Source organism: Callorhinus ursinus, unplaced genomic scaffold (assembly GCF_003265705.2).
Source record: "Callorhinus ursinus isolate GAN/ISIS: 27379988/994484 unplaced genomic scaffold, GSC_fseal_2.0 scaffold14, whole genome shotgun sequence".
Classification (NCBI taxonomy): Eukaryota; Metazoa; Chordata; class Mammalia; order Carnivora; family Otariidae; genus Callorhinus; species Callorhinus ursinus.
Window position 1 is genome coordinate 7,218,400 of NW_027397076.1, and position 19,836 is coordinate 7,238,235.

The following is a 19,836-nucleotide window of genomic DNA, read 5'->3' on the forward strand; positions in this document are numbered from 1 at the left end:
AGAGCCTACCCCAAGAGCAAGACTAACAGACACCATGTCCTCTGGGGGAACACTGGGAAAGACAATGACAAAAGTAACAATAAATACAATAGGTATTACCAAAGTCAAAACTCAGGTGTCATGAGGCCATGTCATTAGGAGTTTAAATGTAGACTGAACAAATGGGTCAGCCAGATGTAAAGTTTAGGCTGAGAATTAAAGATTGAGTTGGAATTTATAGCCAAAGAGAATGGGGGTAGTGAATGAAAAGGTGGGTCTGGTTAGCTATGGGGCTTTTGTTTTGAGATGTGAATATTTGGAGTCAGAGTGAATTACTATAGAAAATAAAGAAGCAGCTAAACCTCACCACTGCTAGCTACCCTCTTCTCTGCCCATCTGCTATATAATGCTCTGACTCCCCAGCCCAAGAACATTTAATAAGTCTTAAAACATCAGTTTGAAGAGGCACTGACAAATTACAATTGTATTTTGGGACACCAAATTATTTGTCTTGTAATAATTACATGAATGGGAGGACCTGGAGTAAAACAATACACCAAGGAGAGGGAAGGCTATGCCAGGTGCTGGGGTATCTCGAATGCCATATTTGGTTGACAGAATAATTCAGAAAAAATGTCTTCTACTTAAAACTTCTTTTTTTGAAGAGGAATCCTAACTGGCTTAACCAGAAATCTCCTTTTTATTTCAAACCAAACTGACACTCTTCCTAAAATATCTTAGTTTATTTTACTTAATGACATCATGACTTGGTAAAAATAATTGATAATTTCTTCAAAGACCAAGGGTCTTATAGAACCTCAGGTCTCTTGATGGAAATAGAAGATGGAATAAAATGTGCTGTGTTTAATTCCTAAGTAGACCATGGAAGTTAGTGTTTATGTGTGTGTGAGAGACAGAAAATTAATTCTGAAATATTTACTATATCCAGGCAACACTTCAGATATGATCTATTTGATTACCATTACAACATTACAAGATAGATTTGATTGTCCTTCCTTATATTGAATGTACATACGGCCCAGAAAGTGGCAATAACTCATTCAGGGTCCCACACACTTCCCTCCCTCCCTCCCTCTCTCTGACTCTAGAGTCCTCTACGTTGGCCTTAGTCTCTGGCATTGGTCTCATCTCTCTTGGAGGTGAGCCCAGTGCTACCAGGCTGAAACCCCAACTCAATCAGAGGTTCTATCTCTTTCCAACAGAATCCACACAGGTTTTCTCATTGAGGCTCATTGGCTCTGATTAGGACATGGGCCCATCTCTCAGCCAGTCTCTATGACCAGGGAAATGAGACAGTCTAATTAGCTAGACCTGGTCACATGCCCAGGTGGGAGTGGTGGAGTCTCCTCCCACCTGAGCCTCAGACTGAGAGGGGAGGAGGGTGATTTACTGAAGGAATGAGGAAGGGATATTGAACCCCTAGAACAGCAAATATCAACCAGGGGGACATCTTTGTACCCAGGATGTTACAAAATAGCAAATACCTTTCTTTTTAAATAAGAATCAGTTATAATGATAATTATCCATTACCCAATGGTATTATTGGTCAGCACCAATATTAGGTACTTTATATATAGTATTTCACCTAATTTTCTTCTATACCCTTCAAATAGTTACTTATTAACCCATCTAATAACAGCACAGACTAGGCCTAGAGAGGTTTATTAAATTTCCAGAGACTATCCAGCAGCTAGGAACTGGCAGAGCCAAGTAGTGAACCCATCTCTGTCCATGATCAGAGCCTGCTTTTTCCTTCCAGCAGCTTTTGGCCTTAAAATAATGGTGCATCCTCAGGCAGGGGCTTACCTGATTTTCTTTTCACAATCCCTAATGGTCATTACAGAGTCTTCTGAGGTTGTCCTACTTTCAATTCCTAAGCAAAAATCTGTCATTTTTCCCTAATCCCTGTCCACCTTTCTGGGGAACATACAGTGTCTTTGCTTTAATGTCCTTGGATGAGCTACAACTTTGAAAGGGCAGGAAAAACCTACTTTGCAGCCTGAAGATGATCCATAATTTCGAAGTAAACAGTGTTGCCTTGTTCCCAGACACTGTGTACCCTGTTGGGAAATAGGCCTGCAGTGCAAAGAACAGTGACTGGTTTTTAAGGTCAGGCTTTGTTTGATTTTCATTTGTTTTTACTGTTGAGAACACAGCTTATTCTTAGATGTTTTTCAAAAAGATCTTTCGAACTAATAAGTCTCAAGCTATACTATGTCCTCTGGGAGCTTATTGGAATCCAGATGCCTTGGCTTTCCTGTCCCAAAAGATTCAGGATCTGTGGGGCAAGGTCCAACACATGTACTTTAACCAGTTCCCTGTAGTTCTGTTGTGTCACAGCAGAAGATGTTGCATAAGTGGATCTTATACCTAGCCTGCATTTAAATACCGTTACAGCTTCCTAAGGTCAGAAATATCAAATCCAGCAAGTGCATGCCCACTAAAAGGGTCTCAAACTCATGGTCCACAAATTAGATCCACTTTATCCCACAGATATAATTACATTAGTTGACACAATACAACACATGATATTGCTTTACTTGAACTTGAATGCCTTTGTTTAGAAAGAGGATGCATTCATCAGTTGTCTTGGCTCTCACCCTCTTATTGTCCATACCTGCTACTTTACCCATTTATGTTACCTGCTGGGTCCCTGAAGTTAAGTGAACTTCCACCCTAGGTAAATAATTGGAGAGATAGGGGAACAGAAAGGCCAAGTGATTTTCCAAAGTGAGAACAAATTTTTGGTGTGGTAGGTGAGTTGAGAGCTTGTATCATTGCTTAACCAAATTACATGAATGTTTCCTATATCATGAAATAGAGTTTTCCTCTTTCAAATAACTTATGAAATTCCCTGCAGTCCAGGTGACAGCAGCTCAGAGACTCTGCATCTGTCTCTCTCTGCTAATGCTCCTTCTTCCTCTTCTTTACACCTGCCTTGCTGGACACAAATATTTCACGCCTGTATTCTAGTGGTCAGCCCATACCTCAAGTGGAATACACGGAGGAAGAAAAGAATACATGGGGGATGGTATTCAGGACCCTGAAGTCCTTGTATAAAACCCATGCTTGCTACGAGCACAATCACATCTTCCCACTTCTGGAAAAGTACTGTGGCTTCCGCGAAGATAACATTCCCCAGCTGGAAGAGGTTTCTCAATTTCTGCAGAGTAAGTCCACTTCAGGGACTAAAGGGGAGGAGGGGGAGGGAAGGGAAAGGGAAGAAAGTAAATTGAGGCTAGTGTGAGTGTGTTTGTGGTAATGCATGCAGGTTGAGTCTCCGAAAAACATTTCACTGCTGTGTTCCGTCTCACGACTAGCTTCCACTGTTCGTCCCACTGTCATCCAAGACAAGGCATCATGTATGGATTTTGCCATATCCATGTCTCTGAAAAACACTTTTTCCCATACTCAAAGCCCCTGGTGCCCAGGCAAGGCTCTCCTTGTAGTTCCTGCTGTGTTGTGAGATGGCTGCAGTGTGCATTTGTATAAGAAATGTGCTCTTTGTGACAATGCCAAGAGCCCTGAGCTCTAAGTCTGTGCATCCAACTGGTATGAATCTTACTTTGACCCTCTCTATTTGGGGGAAACTGCCTCCATTTAGTCATCTGTCAAATAGACTATCTCTTAGGGAAATTGTGGGAATGAAATAAGACATTGCAAGTGAAAACACCCAGCATGGTGCTACATATACAATAGGTGCTCAGTGAATTGGGGTTGAATTGGAATCTGAGTAACTCTGTGGGGAAATACATTATTGGGATGACTGGCTTCTGCACATCATTTCCAAGTGAGATAAGTATTTTCCTTTCTGCCAGGAGGCATCAATTCAGCAAAACCAAAATAAAACTATCAGCTAACACATATTAAACACTTAGTATGTGCCAGGTAGAATGAGAGAAAGTAGGAAGACAGATCACAGGTTTATAGAAATGAAGAAGTTTCTATGCCTCTGAGCTATATGGAGATGGTATGGTCGGCTCTGGGGAAGGAGCCAGGGAAATTATGTGGCAAGGAGAAAAATGGTAGCTGGGTTAGACTGGGGATGGGTTAGATGACCTTTCAGGTCCCTTCTATTTGGACAGTCTCTATGTATCAGATAAAGAGGGGAATGAGAGGCCAAGTGGAGTCAATTTCAGCCTGAAGTTCCAGGGAACACAGGCACAGGGGCAAGGAGGTCCTAAAGACATTCTCTGGCTAATTATTCATGTTTCCATGGCCAATAGTGAGATAATAAAATGGTAATACTAGCAGCTGGAGCGTTATAGAGAAGTAACTAAGGAATAGACTTTGAAGACAGACTGATTGTAGTTGTGACCTTGGACAAGAACTTTAACTTCTCTGTGTCTCAGCTTCCCCATCTGTAAAGTGGAAATAATATGAGCATCTACCTCATAGGGTTATTAGGAGAACTAGTTAGTATTTATAAAGCATGTAGAACAGTGTCTGACATATGGTGGGCAGTATATAGTGTTAGCTATCATCATCATTGTCATCATCATCATTATCACTGTGATTATTATTCTCCTTCCAAGTTTGAAACAAATTGAGAGCCAGAAATAGGAACCAGAGAGAGGATCAAAAAATCAACTTTATTGCTGATAAAAGCTACTTGGAGAATGTGGTGTGGCTGTACAAACAAAATGGACTTTCTAATATTTCACCTCTGAATTATGTAAACTTTTTTTACCAGTTCACTGGTGAAGTGTATATTCTATTGCATGGCCCAGAGCAGACCAGAATGTGCTCCTCTGTGGGCAGTCAGGAGAGAAGGACCAAAGGGATCAAATGAGAATATTCATTTTCTCTTCCCAAATGCTCCAATCAGAGAAGTCCTTGCTCTTTCTGTGGCGTAGTGTGTGAAGGACAGTAGAGAAGCTGGAAGTGTTCCTCTTATACTCTTTCCTCTGGAAGTGGAATGAAAACCCTCCCCACTCTAGAGACATGAGAAACAAGGAATGAATGTTTCATCCTAATAAACAATAATGAAAGCTAAATTTATTATATACTCCAATGTGCTAGGCTCTGTGCGAAGTACTTTATATTTATTAGCTCATTTGATTCTTGGAATAACCCTAGTGAATATCTATCCACATTTTGCAGAGGAGGAAATGAGGCTCAGAGAAATGAAGTTACTTGATCCAAATCACCCAGGTATAAGGTGTAGAGGCAGAGATGTGAAGCCAAGTCTACTTGGTACCAATACCCATGCTGCTAGATGGTTGGGAGTATTGCTTTCCTACCTAACAGTCTTCAGGCACCTCTGGCTCTGCCATGATAGGCTTTGAGTTTTCTTTCTCTGCTTTGCAGCTTGCACTGGATTCCGCCTCCGACCTGTGGCTGGCCTACTTTCCTCTCGGGATTTCTTGGGTGGCCTGGCCTTCCGAGTTTTCCACTGCACTCAGTACATCAGACATGGGTCCAAACCCATGTATACCCCTGAACCGTGAGTATTCTTCTCCTGCTACCAGTATCCAACCACAGTGAATGCCATTGCTCACTGCTCCAGGAATGAGGTTTGGGTTCATGGAAGGCTGATCCACAGGACTAGTTTTCTGGATGGTTTGATGGTAGCACAAAGAGAGAGATCATCTCTCCAGGGTATTTTCTCTGTCCAGTAGACCATACTGATTGGAAATTTGGGCATCTTGTGAACCACACATTCAGATCTCCCCTGGCCATGGGAGTCAAGCTCCAAAGGGTTTATAAGAGTCAGAACTATGATGTTCCAAATGCGAACAGGAACAACTGGTGGCCAAAGTAACTCAATAACTTCAGAATACACATCTAAATGATTATAATCTTCTTATGTCTAGATGCAAGTTGTCTGCAGATAGAGAATGGCTGGCCACTGTGCCCCTTATTTTGGCATTTAGCCATCTTCTTAATCAAATAAGACTTATGCAATTTATAAAAAAAGTCAGTAGGATACCCAAAATGATATTTTTCCTGTCCACAAAGTTTATAACTACAAATCAGAAAAACCTATTCCTAATGAACTTGGCACATAATGTGTTAAATAAATGTAAATTTTCTTCTCTGACTATTGCCCCCCTCTAGAATAAGAAAAGAACAGCACTATTTTTTTTATTTAATTTTTATTTCTTCTGGGGAATACCTGAGCACATTGCATCTGCCCAAGATGTCAATACCAAGATGAAGACTTGGGATGGGAAATGTTCATGACCCACAGCTTGCTCAGGTGTATAGGAAGAAGTCCATAGGAATTTGGCTCTTCTGTTCTGCACCCCACTGAGCATACACTTAAGACCCCCTGGCTTTTGCTCTGACTTGCTCCTTACTTTTCTTTCCCCTTCTTCCTTTTCTTTTGTACCTTGCCTCATCTGATCGCAGACTTTACATACCACTTATGCTTGGGAATGAGGTCTTAAATTGAATGGCTCACTTCCTTTCTACCGGCTCATTTCTCATATAGAAAGACTGAGTCTGATTTGGCTTAAACCCTCCTTACTTCCAAGCTCTGTGCTTTCTGTCTTTCAGTGACATCTGCCATGAGTTGTTGGGACACGTGCCCTTGTTTTCAGATCGCAGCTTTGCCCAGTTTTCCCAGGTGAGGAATGGATCCTTTTGGCCTATTAATTATACGATTGAGACCTAGATTGCTTAAGTGAATTGAATCTATGGAGGGACCCTTGTGTCCTAGGCAAGGTTAGAAACCAGATACAGTTCTGTGATCCCACCAGAGACGGGCATATGGTCCCATGGAGATGGCTAAATACCCATTCCAGGGATCACAGCATGGGGGTGGTGAATCACTCGTCCTCTGAATTATATATGTGCTGTTGAATTTGCTAATCTCAGTTGTCCTACCGGGTTTAGTTTAAGAGCCTTTTCATCCAAGAAAGCCTGCCTGATCCCCACATAAAAATAACCTTACCTTCTTCCAAGTTCTCCTGGCACCTTTCCCCTCCTCTTTAGGGCCTTGCCATTTCCTACCTTGTCAGGCAGTCATTTTTGTATATGCTTTATTTAAATAAGAAAATATTTGCTGAGAATCCGATTCCAATAGCCCAACTCATAGTTGGCAAGAAAACTGATGTGTCAAATGTCTTGCCATTATCATCAAAGCAACAGGCTAGCCTTGATTCCTGTATTACAGTGGTGAGTTTTTACATGAGAGAAAGAATCCTAGTAATTCCTTCAGAGCACTGAGAGGCTAAACCATGGTTGGGTAGCTGGGATCATGGGAAAGTTGAATGAAGCACCCACACAACCCCACCCTGCCACCAACCAGCTGTGTGACCTGTTTCCACAAATGAGAATCAATAGAAACCTTTGACTGCCAATCTTCTTCCTCATAGGGAAGGATAAAGATCAAATGGAATGAGTCATAAGCAAATACTGCAGCAAATATGAATTTCAGAGTAATGGGATTGTGTATGAATTTTATAAGCCTTTTCCCTCAGCTGGAAGAAATAAATACTTTCACTGTTGATTGAAGAGGTTACCACTTAATATCTGAAACAAACAAACAAACAAACAAACTGTTGCTTTTATGTGGGGTTTTGGGAACTGTGGTGTTTAGAGATTGTTGGACTTTTACAAGTGGAGTGTTTGGGGATTAGCTGAACTTTAACTCGGAAGTATCACCATTGGACTGAGGCTATTGTTGACTGGCTAACTTTCAGGAGCATGGTTCCTTCTGTCAAGATGTCATTAATTGCTTGAGACAGCTTTAAAACTGGGATTTGTTCCTATGGCCAAAGAATTATCAGTGATTTCCTTAGAGAATAGGAACTTTTTATTCTCACTACCAGAAGCTATTTTGCTTGGTCAGAGGCTAAGTCACAATCCTCCTTAAGCCATTTCCATTTGGGGGAGACCCCCAGAGGAGGGTACAATTACCTGAGTCAACAGATGGATGCTACTGGGCCATCAGTGTCACACAGCTCCAACTTACACCTGGACAGTCCCAAGGCAGGGTGTCATTTTGAAAGTTCCCTGAGCACATTCTTTTTGGATCTAAAAGGAGGACTTCCTTCCCACTAGAGTGCAAGATGGGATGGGGATGAAACACAGAGAAATCTTGGGACCCCTTGTTTTAGGTAAGCTTTGGGCTCACAAAGAATGGTGACCATGAGAACAGAGCACTATTTCAATGTCTTCTGTTAGAGTATGGCATGCCTGGATAGGATGGCTGGAACAGAGATGGGGGCAGGGGCAAGAGAGGAGAGCCAAGCTGTTTGAATTTTGTTCACTCTAACTCAGCATTTTCTCAGTATATAATATGAGCCAGGCTCTGAGTTTGGCCCAGAGAGTGATACAGATATGAAGACCATGTAGTCTCTTGCTTCAAAGTAAGCCCACTCCTTAGTCCTTCTCTGTCTACGCCAATTACTTTGATTATCTCACCCAAACTCACAGTGTTAAATATCATCTCTATCCTGCTGACAAACACATTAATATCTTCAGCCCAGACCTTTGTTCCCAAACTCAGACTTATGTATCCAAGCACCTACTCAATCTCTCCACTTGGATGTCTATTACATATCTGTATTCATCCTGTCCAAAACTGAATTCCTGATCTTCCCATTCAAGCCTTCTCCAACCACAGCCCTCCCTATGGTAACCATAGGTATGGTATGGTTCATGGTAACTCCAGCCTTTCGGTTGCTCAAACCAAAAACACTTAGGGGACATTATTGGCTTCTTTTTCAAATACACGTAACCAATCTGTCTAAAAGTTGTATGTGTTTTCCCTTCAAAATATGTGTAGAATCTGACCATTGTCCATCACATCAACTGCTACCAAGCTGGTCTCAGCCACTATTGTTTCTCACCCTGGGGACTGTGGTAGCCTCCTAACTGGTCTATCTGCCTCTACTCTTGATCCCCTACGGTCTGTTCTCACGTAGCGGCCAGAGTAAATCTTGGATGATATAAATTAGGCCTTACCACTTCTTTGCTCAAAACCTTGCAGTGGCTCCCATTTCACTGAAAGGAAAATCGTAAACCTAAAATAGCCAAAAAATGTTCTATATGACTGAGCTCCAGATCCCTCTTTGGTACCACCTGCCACTCTCCCCACTCTTACTCTATTCTAGCCATACTGGTCTCTCCCTGTTATTTGAACCTGCTGACATTTCTCCTCCTTAGAGAGCTTTATCACTGGCTATACATGTGGCTTATACGATGATCTTCCCTCACACGTCAGCAGAGCCAACAACCTCACTTCTATCAAGTCTTTGGTCAAATATCACCTTCTCAATGATGCCTGCTCTGAAACCCTATTCAAAATTGCAGCCCCCCCCCACCCGTTCTCCTGGCACTCCCACTTCCCCTTGTCCCTTTCTTCTTTTGTTTCTTCTTTCCAAATAACTTATACTATATACCTTTTATATATATACTATATATATATACCTAATATATATAGGTATATATATACCTAATAAGCATAAGTATATGCTTATTATTTATTGTCTGCCTTAAATGTAAACACCATGATGTCCAGGACCTTTCTTGCTTTTGTATACTGCCAATTATATAGAAGGCGTTCAATAAACATTTTGGAGTGAATAAATGTATATAGTAGGGAAAGCAAATATATTTATTTGTGTATATGCACTGTCTGATACAAAGCAGGCTGGAGCAAATGTTGTAAAAGGGACAAAGACAAAGAGACCACTAGGGGAATTCTGTAATTGGAGCTGTGATGAGAAGTGGTCCATAGCATTTCAGACTCTCTAGCTAGTATTTACCTGGATGGATGTCAAGCATTTCTCAGCAATTCTCCAGTGGTATCTTCATGATACATGATTAAGACACTCATCTTATATTCCAGGAATGTTCTGCTTGAGCTATGGGAGAATAATCACTGAGCTGGAATCAAGGAATGAAACTTTAGACACAACCTACTGCGTGACCTTGAGTAGTTCAGTTCCCTTCTCTGTGCCTCAGTTTTCTCATTTGTAAAGTAAATACAAAAGACCAAGTGATGAAGTAAGGTTTTCCTGCTCTAGAGATCTATGATTCTATGATGTGTGACTAGGGAAGACCTAACAGAATAATCAGGGTCTATCCGGGCCCTTCTGAAGGCATCTGGTCACCCATCACCTTCCTGTGGTCAAGTACAAGGTTGGAGCTGAGGGTGAAGTTTGAAGTTAGGCAGAGCCCAGCCATGCCAGTGACTCTGTTTCTCTACAATTACAGGAAATTGGCCTTGCCTCTCTGGGTGCACCTGATGAGTACATTGAGAAACTCGCCACAGTAAGTTCCCTCTGCCTCTGGTGGATAATGAGAGTGCAATAGGCTGTAGCCCTCAGATCTTCAAAGCTTTGATCCTCCCCTGAAATCCAGGTCATCTGGGGGAAAATATCAGAATATGCTGACTCACATTTACACAAGTGAAATTTCACATTTTGATTTTTCCTTAATGGTCTGATTTTGAAATCGGCTACATGCAAATGTTTACATGTAAACATTTGATTTGTTCAAGTATCTTAAACAGGAATAGGCTGTAATGATAGCCCTTGAGAACCTTTGGGCATAAAGTGTGTGTGGGGGGGAATAACCTGGATTCATGGCTTTTAAGAGGAAATATTTACACCCCTCCTTTGTGCTGGAGCCAGCATTAGGATCTTTCCTTTATTAGACACAAGATTATCAAACACTTATCAAACACTTCCCTCTCCCCAGTGAATGTGATGACACTCATCCATTGAATAATGGACTCAGCAACTCTTCACAGTAGGGGTTTTTTCCCTGCAGACTCCTTTCCAACTTGAGTTTATCCCTCCCCAGTGTCTGAGTCACATTTCTTACAATGTGTTCAGCCTGGAAGATGAAAAATAAAGCTTTGTAAGGAATTAAGGGACACAAATGAATGCAAATTTATCAATAAGCTGTATCAGTTTAGAAGTTTATGAAATCAGTTTATCAGAAGAGCAAAAACTTCCAGAAGTTTCTTTCCCACTGACCAGCTGCTCTGTGCCCCTGGGCAAGCGGCTTTTGCTTCCTCATCTCTAAAAATAGTTATATTAGTTTATATTCTGCCTACCTAAAAAGCATATCATAAGGGTTAACATCTGAAGAGTTAAGTGTGTGTGAACATAAATTTTTAAATGTCAGATTCTATATAGATGTAAGAAGCAGCTTTCAAAGAAATTGAAGATCTTGGAATCTCTCACTTGTAGGAAGAAAACAGACTAAGAACTCAGAGCATCATGTTACCTGCTATGACAATGATAAAAGTACTCATTGCCAACGTAACTTCTCAAAAAACAAAAACAAAAACCTTACTATTGTTACACTGGGCTGGGAACAGCTCTAGGTTCTTGCTCTGCCTTTGATTTGCTATGCAACTGGATGCATATTGCTTGACCTCTCTGGGCTGAAAACACATCATCTGTACGTGAGGAGGTCAGACTGATTAAGCTGACAGCCTTCCCAAGTTTCACATTCTCTAGTGCAATAAACAGACTTACCTCATAACCCATCCCTAATTCTCTAAGACCATGACTGTCTCCAGCATCTAACTGGGCCTAAGGTTTCTCTTGGCCCTGGTCAGTAGGGTTATGCCAGAATTCCAGGATCACCTTCCCCAGGCCAGGCATCTAGGACATGTTGGACTGGGAGCTGTTTAAAGAAAAGGACTTGGTTATTTGAGGAGGATAAGTGCAGTTGTTGGCAGTACATCAGAAACACCCCAAGTTTTAGCATGAATGGCAGGATGCCCTCAATGATTTTATCACTACCTGATCTCCTACCTCCCGTGACTGAGCTTGATGGGTTTGCATGGTAAGTCTGACAAACTAAAGGGAATATCTCATTATAGTTAATGCCACAGAGAAGAAAGCAAAAGGGGTTGAGGAATTCCGGTCACCTAGAGTTACCTTTTGGGGGTATCTTCTTGGGGCTTCCTCAGTACTCCCTCTCTGCTTCTTATCACATCTTACATTTGGCCAACTCTTGATTCAACCAGTGACTGGATAGAGTAAGACAGAACACAGAGAAGTGACTCCAGGTCATGGTAATTCAGAGAACAGACCTGTACAAATGCCCACCTGGGCAGTCCTGTCCTTAGCCCTGGGGCATCTGCTGCCTTTCCCTTCCTTGGGGTGTGCTCTCAACTTCACTTTCCATTCCAGATTTACTGGTTTACTGTGGAGTTTGGCCTCTGCAAACAAGGAGACTCCATAAAGGTGTATGGTGCTGGGCTCCTGTCATCTTTTGGTGAATTACAGGTATGACCCCATTAATACCCATTTTGAGATTCAAACCAGGGGTTAATCCTCAAATGATTGGTACCTTAGCAGCTCTGATTTGTTCATGACTTTGGGTGTTAGATGTAGAAACTGAACTGCAAGTACACAAGTCAACAAAACAGAAGGGCCTCCCAATCCCAAGGCTGAACTGTGCATACAGATGTATGCAAATCCATGTGGTTGGCTCTCACATCCTCTATTGATCATCTCACATGAAAATGGCTAGAGGGAATTACTCCTTTCTAGCCGGACTGTAGGTTTTAGATGGGCTGTGAGGGTAGGATCTAGTATATGTGAAATGATTTAGTTTACTGCATTTGCACTGGGGTGTGGAAGGAATCAGGATGAGATGGGAGAAGGTGCACAAACAGCCTATGGGAGGCAACAGGAATCACTGACCCAGACTTACCTGTGAAAACTTTCCACTTGCTGCCTGCAGTACTGCTTGTCTGGCAAGCCAAAGCTCCTCCCCCTGGAGCTGGAGAAGACAGCCATCCAGGAGTACACCGTCACAGAGTTCCAGCCCCTGTATTATGTGGCTGAGAGTTTTAATGATGCAAAGGAGAAAGTGAGGTGAGGTAGTGACCAAGGTGGGTCAAAAGATCTTGGGGCCTCCTGATTTGGTCTGATGCCGTTGATCTGTATGTGGTTGTCCAGGAGAGTGGACTCCAAGCTTATAGCAACAGTGTGCAGCAGACAGAGCCTCCCCACCCTTGTCCCTTTCCACTTTATGTTTGGGAGGGGTTCCTTAGCGGGACCCCATTTCACAGATTATTGTCTGGACCTGTTGACCCCTGCAGACAATTCTGCCACTGGATCCTTGTTTTAATGTAGCCACTGAGCCCAGACACTGAACTCTCTCCTGTGTACAGAGTAGCCACAGAAGGTCCCCAACAAACCATTCCTAGGATTCTTCTAACCTGGGGGAATTCCTTGTTCACTTTATTCTCCCAACACCTGCATAATTCACCCCCTCAACCCCTTCAAATCTTCACCCACATTTAACCTTCTCTGTGTGTCTTTCTCTAACTAACCAACTTACTTAATATCCCTACCCAGCCCCATCCCCACACTCCTTACCCCCTTCTGCAATTTATTTTTCTCTTAAGCACCTGCTAATGTTTAATATATTGTATGATTTAAGCTCCATTTGGGTAGGAATTTTTGTCCTTTTTGTTTTCCTGTTCTTTCTGCAGTCTCTGGAAAAGTGCCTGATACATAGTGAGCATGCAATAAGTAACAAGCAAGTGCGTCAATCTCAGAGACAATCCAGCAAAAGGCTGATGGAGATGGAAAGCTATCAGGACTCAGATTCTCAGCCCACTGAGCTGACAGCCCTGTCTATAATCCGCTTGAGGAATCTGCTCCCAGCAAGAGACAGGCCAGGCAGAGGGTCTACCTGGACATGGCTATCCTGATACCCAGTGTTTGTTACCACTCTTTGTTTTATATCTTATCCATGAGGGATGATAGACATAGATATATAGGTTTCTGGGATCCCATGAAGCTGGGTATGCCATCTTCCACTGTGTTGAGCTTAGGTGATAGAAGCTAAAATGCTTGCCCACAGGTCCACATGGTTTGGCCTAAAATGTCTCCCTTTCTCTTATCTCTCCAGGGCCTTCAAGTTCTTTCAGTTATTCATTTCTAGTTATTTCCTAAATCTCCTCTCCTTACTGGGAGCATAGCCTTCCTCTAGCCCCAAAAGTTTCCTCTCTGCCATTTCTGGGACCCTTTTGGGGTTATGGATTTCAGTGGTTTTGTGCAATATCTCTCCTGGGTAATAATAATCAGAAGAAGAAAGAAGAAGAAGAAAGAAGAGGAGAAAGAAGAAGAAGAAGGAGAAGGAGAAGGAGAAGGAAGAAGAAGATTAAATGCATAACACCTATTATGTACCAAATACCAAATGTTCTAAGTGTTTTTCATGTATTGATTCATTTAAACTTCAAATAAGACTATGAAGTTTGCAAGTGGGGTTCAGAAGCATAGAAAGGGTAAGAGACTCACCCAGGTTCATACAGCTGGTAAGTGGCTGACCCAGGGTTTGGACCCAGGCAGTGGTGCTCAAACCAGGATCTATCAAACCAGGATCACATTTAAATGGGCCTTCCTGGTGATGACTTTCTAACCCAGGAAGTGATCAGTCCCAGACCAGCAGAGAAGAGCTTTCCAGAACCCAGACTTTTTGGGCCTTTGAAATCCCACCCGCTCTGTCAGTACCCACAGCCCAGAGGAGACACCCACAAAAACTCCATCCTGCTGAGAGGTGACTCACAGAGTCAAAGGCAATGCTGAAAAACAGGGTTCAGAAAAGGAAGGGATTCTCTCAGAGCCTCCCAGCTAAGACAAACCAGCTTCAACCATTTTCAGTTTCAAGATTCAAGTTCTAGGCAGAAAGAAACAATGCTGAGTGGGTCATGTGCCCACTCCCTGGGTAGAGGAGCGGTGGGCCTGAGACTGACTGCTTAGATGAACCCCTCTCTTGGCATAGAGGCAGATTGCCCAAAGCAAAGATGAGGTAAACTATAGGAATAAGAGGGAAGAGGTGCAGAGCGAGCCAAATCACAGACATGCATTACATGCTTCATGTCACCAGTGGGATTGAGAAAGCTCTTTTCAGAGAAGTAGAGGTGGAGAGACATACTTAACCATTTTTTCTTCTTGAGTCCCCAGTCACTAATGAAAGAGAACAGCTAACACTCATGTAGCACTTACTCTATACTATAACAGCACTTGCTATGACCCTCTCAGGTAGTACTGCTCTGTTCCAGTTTTATAGAGGAATGAGGACACCGAGGTGCAGCCTGCAAGGGCTGTCATTGGCAGAGGCAAGGTTTGAGCCCAGTGCCTGGCTCTGGAACTTGGGTTTCCAGCCATGACGATCCACCACTCTTGCCAAACTTGGAGAGCCCACTAGTTTCCCTTAGAATTGTCTTCTCAGTATGGCAGATTCAACTCTCACCAGAAGCCAACTTAGAAATATCATTTGTGATGCCATTGCATTTTATAGGTTATTGGGGGATATCTTATTAGTTGCATTGCTTAATGTCCCTCATAAGGCCCTCCTGGTACATTCTTCCTAAACCCAGGAGTAATGAATGCATCAAGAAGGCAAAGAAGTGAGGAGCACAGGCCAGAGTCAGACTACCCAAAAAAGGTTCCAGCTGCACAATTTATTGCCAGTATGTCCTTGGTAGTCATTGAATCTTCCTAAACTTCAGTTTTCTCATCAGTAAAATAGGGATAGTAATAGTACCTTCCTTCTAAGGTTTTTATGAAGATTAAGTTAGGAATGATAGTTGTAAAAAGTATAGAACAATTAGGACCTCACATAGTTCTTGGTACATTGGAGGCACTCAATTCATGTTAAGTTTCATTAATAACATAGTGTTTTCTTCCATTCTTGAAAGCTATGTTTCCCTCCTTGTATTGATTTCCAAGCATCTTGGAGCTTATTTTTTCTATAGCATTCTTTGGCTAGATTTGTTTGCTCTTTCGATTTTATTTAATGGTAAGAATTTTAGCCTTAATGTATTCTGTGCTTTTATTGTAAGCTCTCTCTGTCATTTTGGAGGTGGGTAACTAAATAAGTATGTGCCTATGTGTGTTTGTATATATACCTAGACACATACAAAGCACACAAGGCTTCCCAAGAGGAGGATCTCACTAATTCCATTTCACTTCTCAGAGCCCCTGTTCTGGTGAGATTGAAGTGAAATGCTACTGAGAAATCTTTTAGAATTATTTTTCCCTGAATGGTGCCCTTTACTGAGCTTTGTGGATTTGGTTTCAGGAACTTTGCTGCTACAATCCCACGGCCCTTCTCAGTTTGTTATGACCCATACACTCAAAGGATTGAGGTCTTGGACAATACACAGCAACTTAAGATTTTGGCCGACTCCATCAATAGTAAGTAACTTACACCTCAGGAGGCCACTCTCTTTACCAGAAATAGAGAGTTGTATTTTCTTACCCTCACCATAGGAACAAAAAGAAATTTATTAAATATTGAATTAAAGAGAAAAGCATCTCCAGGCAAGCCATTTGTTTGTTGAGGGAGAAAAACAAGGTAAAAAGGCCAGAATTGCTTGGAGTGTCTTTTCTTCTTTGACCTTCCTAGATTCCATGCTACCTCCCACCACCATACCAGCTTTCCACCCTGGCTTGTCACTGCCATGTTCCTTTCTCCTTTGCCTCTCCAGTCTGTTTCCTTTAAGTGCCCAGTGGCTATGGCTGTGCCTGGAATTCCAGCCCTTAAAGGACAGGTTCTAGCTACTTTATTGGCCATCTAGTAGCCCAACCATGGGCCTTCCATGCTTCCAGGACAATGAGGATATTATAACAGTTGTTCATTAAAAAATCACAGTATTATATTTCTCTTCACTGTGTTTTCTTTCCCGTGCTTCAAATTGCCCTCCAGCAACACTGACCAGATTTTACTTCCCATACTCCCGCCTGGCTTCTGGCCTTTGCTCAAGCAGTACTTTATGTTTAAAATACTCTCATGTCCATTCTCATTTAGAGGTCCCCAATTCCAGTTCATCTTTTAAGTCTTTCATAGGTATCTCTTCTTGTAGGAAGACTGGTTTGGGTGTCCTTCCTCTCTTGGCATTCCTACAGATCTCTTTCTCAGAGCACATATCACTATATTGTTTTGTAACTGTTTACTTGTCTGACTCCTCAACAAGACCTGAGTAGAGGACCAGGTTGGGTTCACTGTCAAATCCCTGGTACCTAGCTTTAGTCCTAAAAAATATATTAGGTCCTCAAGAGTTCTTAAATGGATGAATGAAACCATCAAAGGGGTAAGAAGCCTAAAAGGAGGAATTCTAGGTTAAGTGGAGGTTACTACCTTATGTAATGCTAACAAAGGCCAAAAAGGCAGGTGGGCTTGAAGTATCCCTCTAATACCCCACTGATATTGCTTGTCCATCTCCAGGGCCCCTTCTACTTTTTTGAAGTGTTTTTGTTCCTGTGGCCCCTTGGTACGTGAGAATACGGCATGAATGGGACCAGCTCCATCGTAGTCCAGCGGTCTAGCAATCTAGGCTGAGTTATCTGCTTAGACCATGCATTCTCAAACCTAGTGTACATCAGAATCATTTGGAGAGCTAGTTAAAAATGAACAGTCCTGACTCATAGCCCCAGACTAAATTTACTAAATTTGTGATAAGTCTTGGGAATTTGTATTTGTAATAAGGCCCTAGGTGATCCTGACACAGGAGGTCCATGTGAACCACACTTTTAGGTTTCATGGCTTAGGTCCTTGCAAACATCTATAGATGGTCCTGTAAAAGAAAAAGAGAGAAAACTGTTAACTCCTTCAATGGAATGAGGAAGCTAATTACATTAAAACTTGTAAGTCTCCATGCTATAATTGCCCAAATCCTATCACCATAACTAATCTGTAAGCTCCTTGAAGGTTGGGTGGTACCCAGCCTATCCATACATCCCACCAATCCCCTAACGTGTTACACATTGTAGAAATTTAAAGGGTGTCTTCTCATGATGTAAGTGGCCTATTTTTTTTTCTTTGTAGGTGAAATTGGAATCCTTTGTAGTGCCCTCCAGAAAATAAAGTGAAACCATGGACAAAACCTGTCAACTGAGAATCTGTTGCTGGAAATCTAACTACTTTCATTTCATCTGAAAAAGTTTGAAAAGCAAACCTTAATTTGAATTGACAGCCTTAAATGCTTTTTGGAACAAGATGGAGGATGAACAAATAAATCAAAATAACTTGAAATTACATCATATTAATACATACCCCAAAGCATAATCTTTTGGGGTCATCTTTGATTTAGAGATGATAATCCTGTGCTCTCAATTCAGTTAAAATCAATAATCTGTCACATTTCTTCAAAGTTAATTAAAATTGGGACCTGATTTATTCAAGCTTCATATATGTTTTTGTTATTTGCCATAGAGAATTCCTAAAAGAATATATATCACTCAATGTAAAACACAAGCTTGTCATTAGAATTGAACTTGTTGATTTAGTATAAATCTTAACCTACAAAAGTCATTTTCTATTTCAGTAAACTGTGATTCTAATTATTGTGTTTTACCCATGTAGATTTCCTTTAATTCAAGAGCCCATTAAAATAGTTACAAAGGTTGAAGTTCATAGCATAATATTGAAGCATTTCTGTATATTTTATTGTAATCATAAATACTGCCATGGAAAGTAATATAACTCCTCACCTGACTCCCACAACTTTCAGTCGTTTTCCAATTAATTGTCATCTCTTCTGTAGATAGTTTGCAGACACATGTGATGCAACAGATGTTAACTGAAGGCTTGACTGGTAGATAGTCAATAATTACTCATTGAAAGAATAAGGGAATACATTATTAAATAGTAAATCCTCAACATAAGTGAGAATTTTATGTTATGTTAAGAAAAAAGTCTAGTGGTTAGAAAATTTTGCTGTTTCAAATGTTTCTTGGAAGGAAATATTCCTCTCCATTGCCTTAGAAATACATTAACTGGATAATCTTGTGACATGAAAAAATTATCAGTCTCAGATTTGCAACCCATTACAGGAGTTCACTGTGATAATCCAAGTTATGTCTGAAGAGTCAACAGACTGACTTCTGTTGGCTGTACATTTTACACAAATGCATGAGTATTTGAGAAACAGTAGGGAGAATAACAGTGTCTTTAAAGCTGTGCTTTGACATTTTCACTCTAACACTTTATTTTGGAAATAGTTAAATCTTAAAGGACTTGCATAGTATTTCTTCACATGTGATTCTCAGACCAGCTGTATCATCATCAACAATAAATCCTGGGCACATCCTGGTTCTATCCAACTAGAATATCCGGGGATGGAGCATTTTTAAGTACCCCAGGTGGGGTTTTTTGTGTGTGTGTGCCCAGCGAAGTCTATTGGGTACATTAAGTTTGAGAAAACTTGACTTCTGGTGGCCAGTTCTGCCAATTGCCAATTATGCCACCTTGCATAATTTACTTTGGATCTCAGTTTTACTTGAACAATGAAGGAGTTTAACTGGATGAATCAAGTTTTCTTCCAGCCTTGAAATACAATTCAAATGCTAACATGTGTCTTTAAACAGATATCCCTGACCCACTAACAGTGTGTAATAATACCAGCCCAAGTATGCTAGAACAATTTGGTCTGATTGTGTCTGAGATCTCATTGCTTTGAAGTTGGGTTTTCACATCTGTATTTATTTCCTCATGCCTCTGTAGAACCCACTGACAAACGCTGATTCTAAAAGTGGTAATGTTCTTTTATCTGTTTTTTAGACCCCAGACACGCTGCAAAGGGTCTATTTTGATAAATGTTTCTTTACTTTATATTAAATGTAAATTAGAGAAGTTCTTGATTTGGGAACTAAAATATTTTACAGTATTTTAGACTGGATATTTTATTTTGTGGTGCTTTTTAGTCTTACTGAAAATAATTTAGTGTGTTTGAAGTTAAAACTTAGGGGAGCAAGATGGCGGAGGAGTAGGAGACCTGGATTTCCTCTGGTCTCAGGAATTCAGCTGAATAGGGATCAAACCATTCTCAACACCTACGAACTCAACAGGAGATCGAAGAAGAGAGTAGCAGCAACTCTCTGAACAGAGAAGCGACCACTT

The 19,836-nt window shown here is 41.3% G+C and overlaps 1 protein-coding gene across 1 annotated transcript in view; it reads left to right on the forward strand.

Moving 5' to 3' along the window:
- Positions 1–18,346, forward strand: part of PAH (phenylalanine hydroxylase) — a 67,957-nt gene extending 49,611 nt beyond the window's left edge. Inside the window, exons 6-13 of the mRNA XM_025881301.2 lie at positions 2,974–3,170; positions 5,311–5,446; positions 6,502–6,571; positions 10,171–10,227; positions 12,108–12,203; positions 12,664–12,797; positions 16,018–16,133; positions 17,764–18,346. Of these exons, the coding sequence (XP_025737086.1) occupies positions 2,974–3,170; positions 5,311–5,446; positions 6,502–6,571; positions 10,171–10,227; positions 12,108–12,203; positions 12,664–12,797; positions 16,018–16,133; positions 17,764–17,807 (850 nt within the window). The 3' untranslated portion in view covers positions 17,808–18,346. The remainder of the gene's footprint in view (positions 1–2,973; positions 3,171–5,310; positions 5,447–6,501; positions 6,572–10,170; positions 10,228–12,107; positions 12,204–12,663; positions 12,798–16,017; positions 16,134–17,763) is intronic.
- Positions 18,347–19,836: the final 1,490 nt, after the last annotated feature.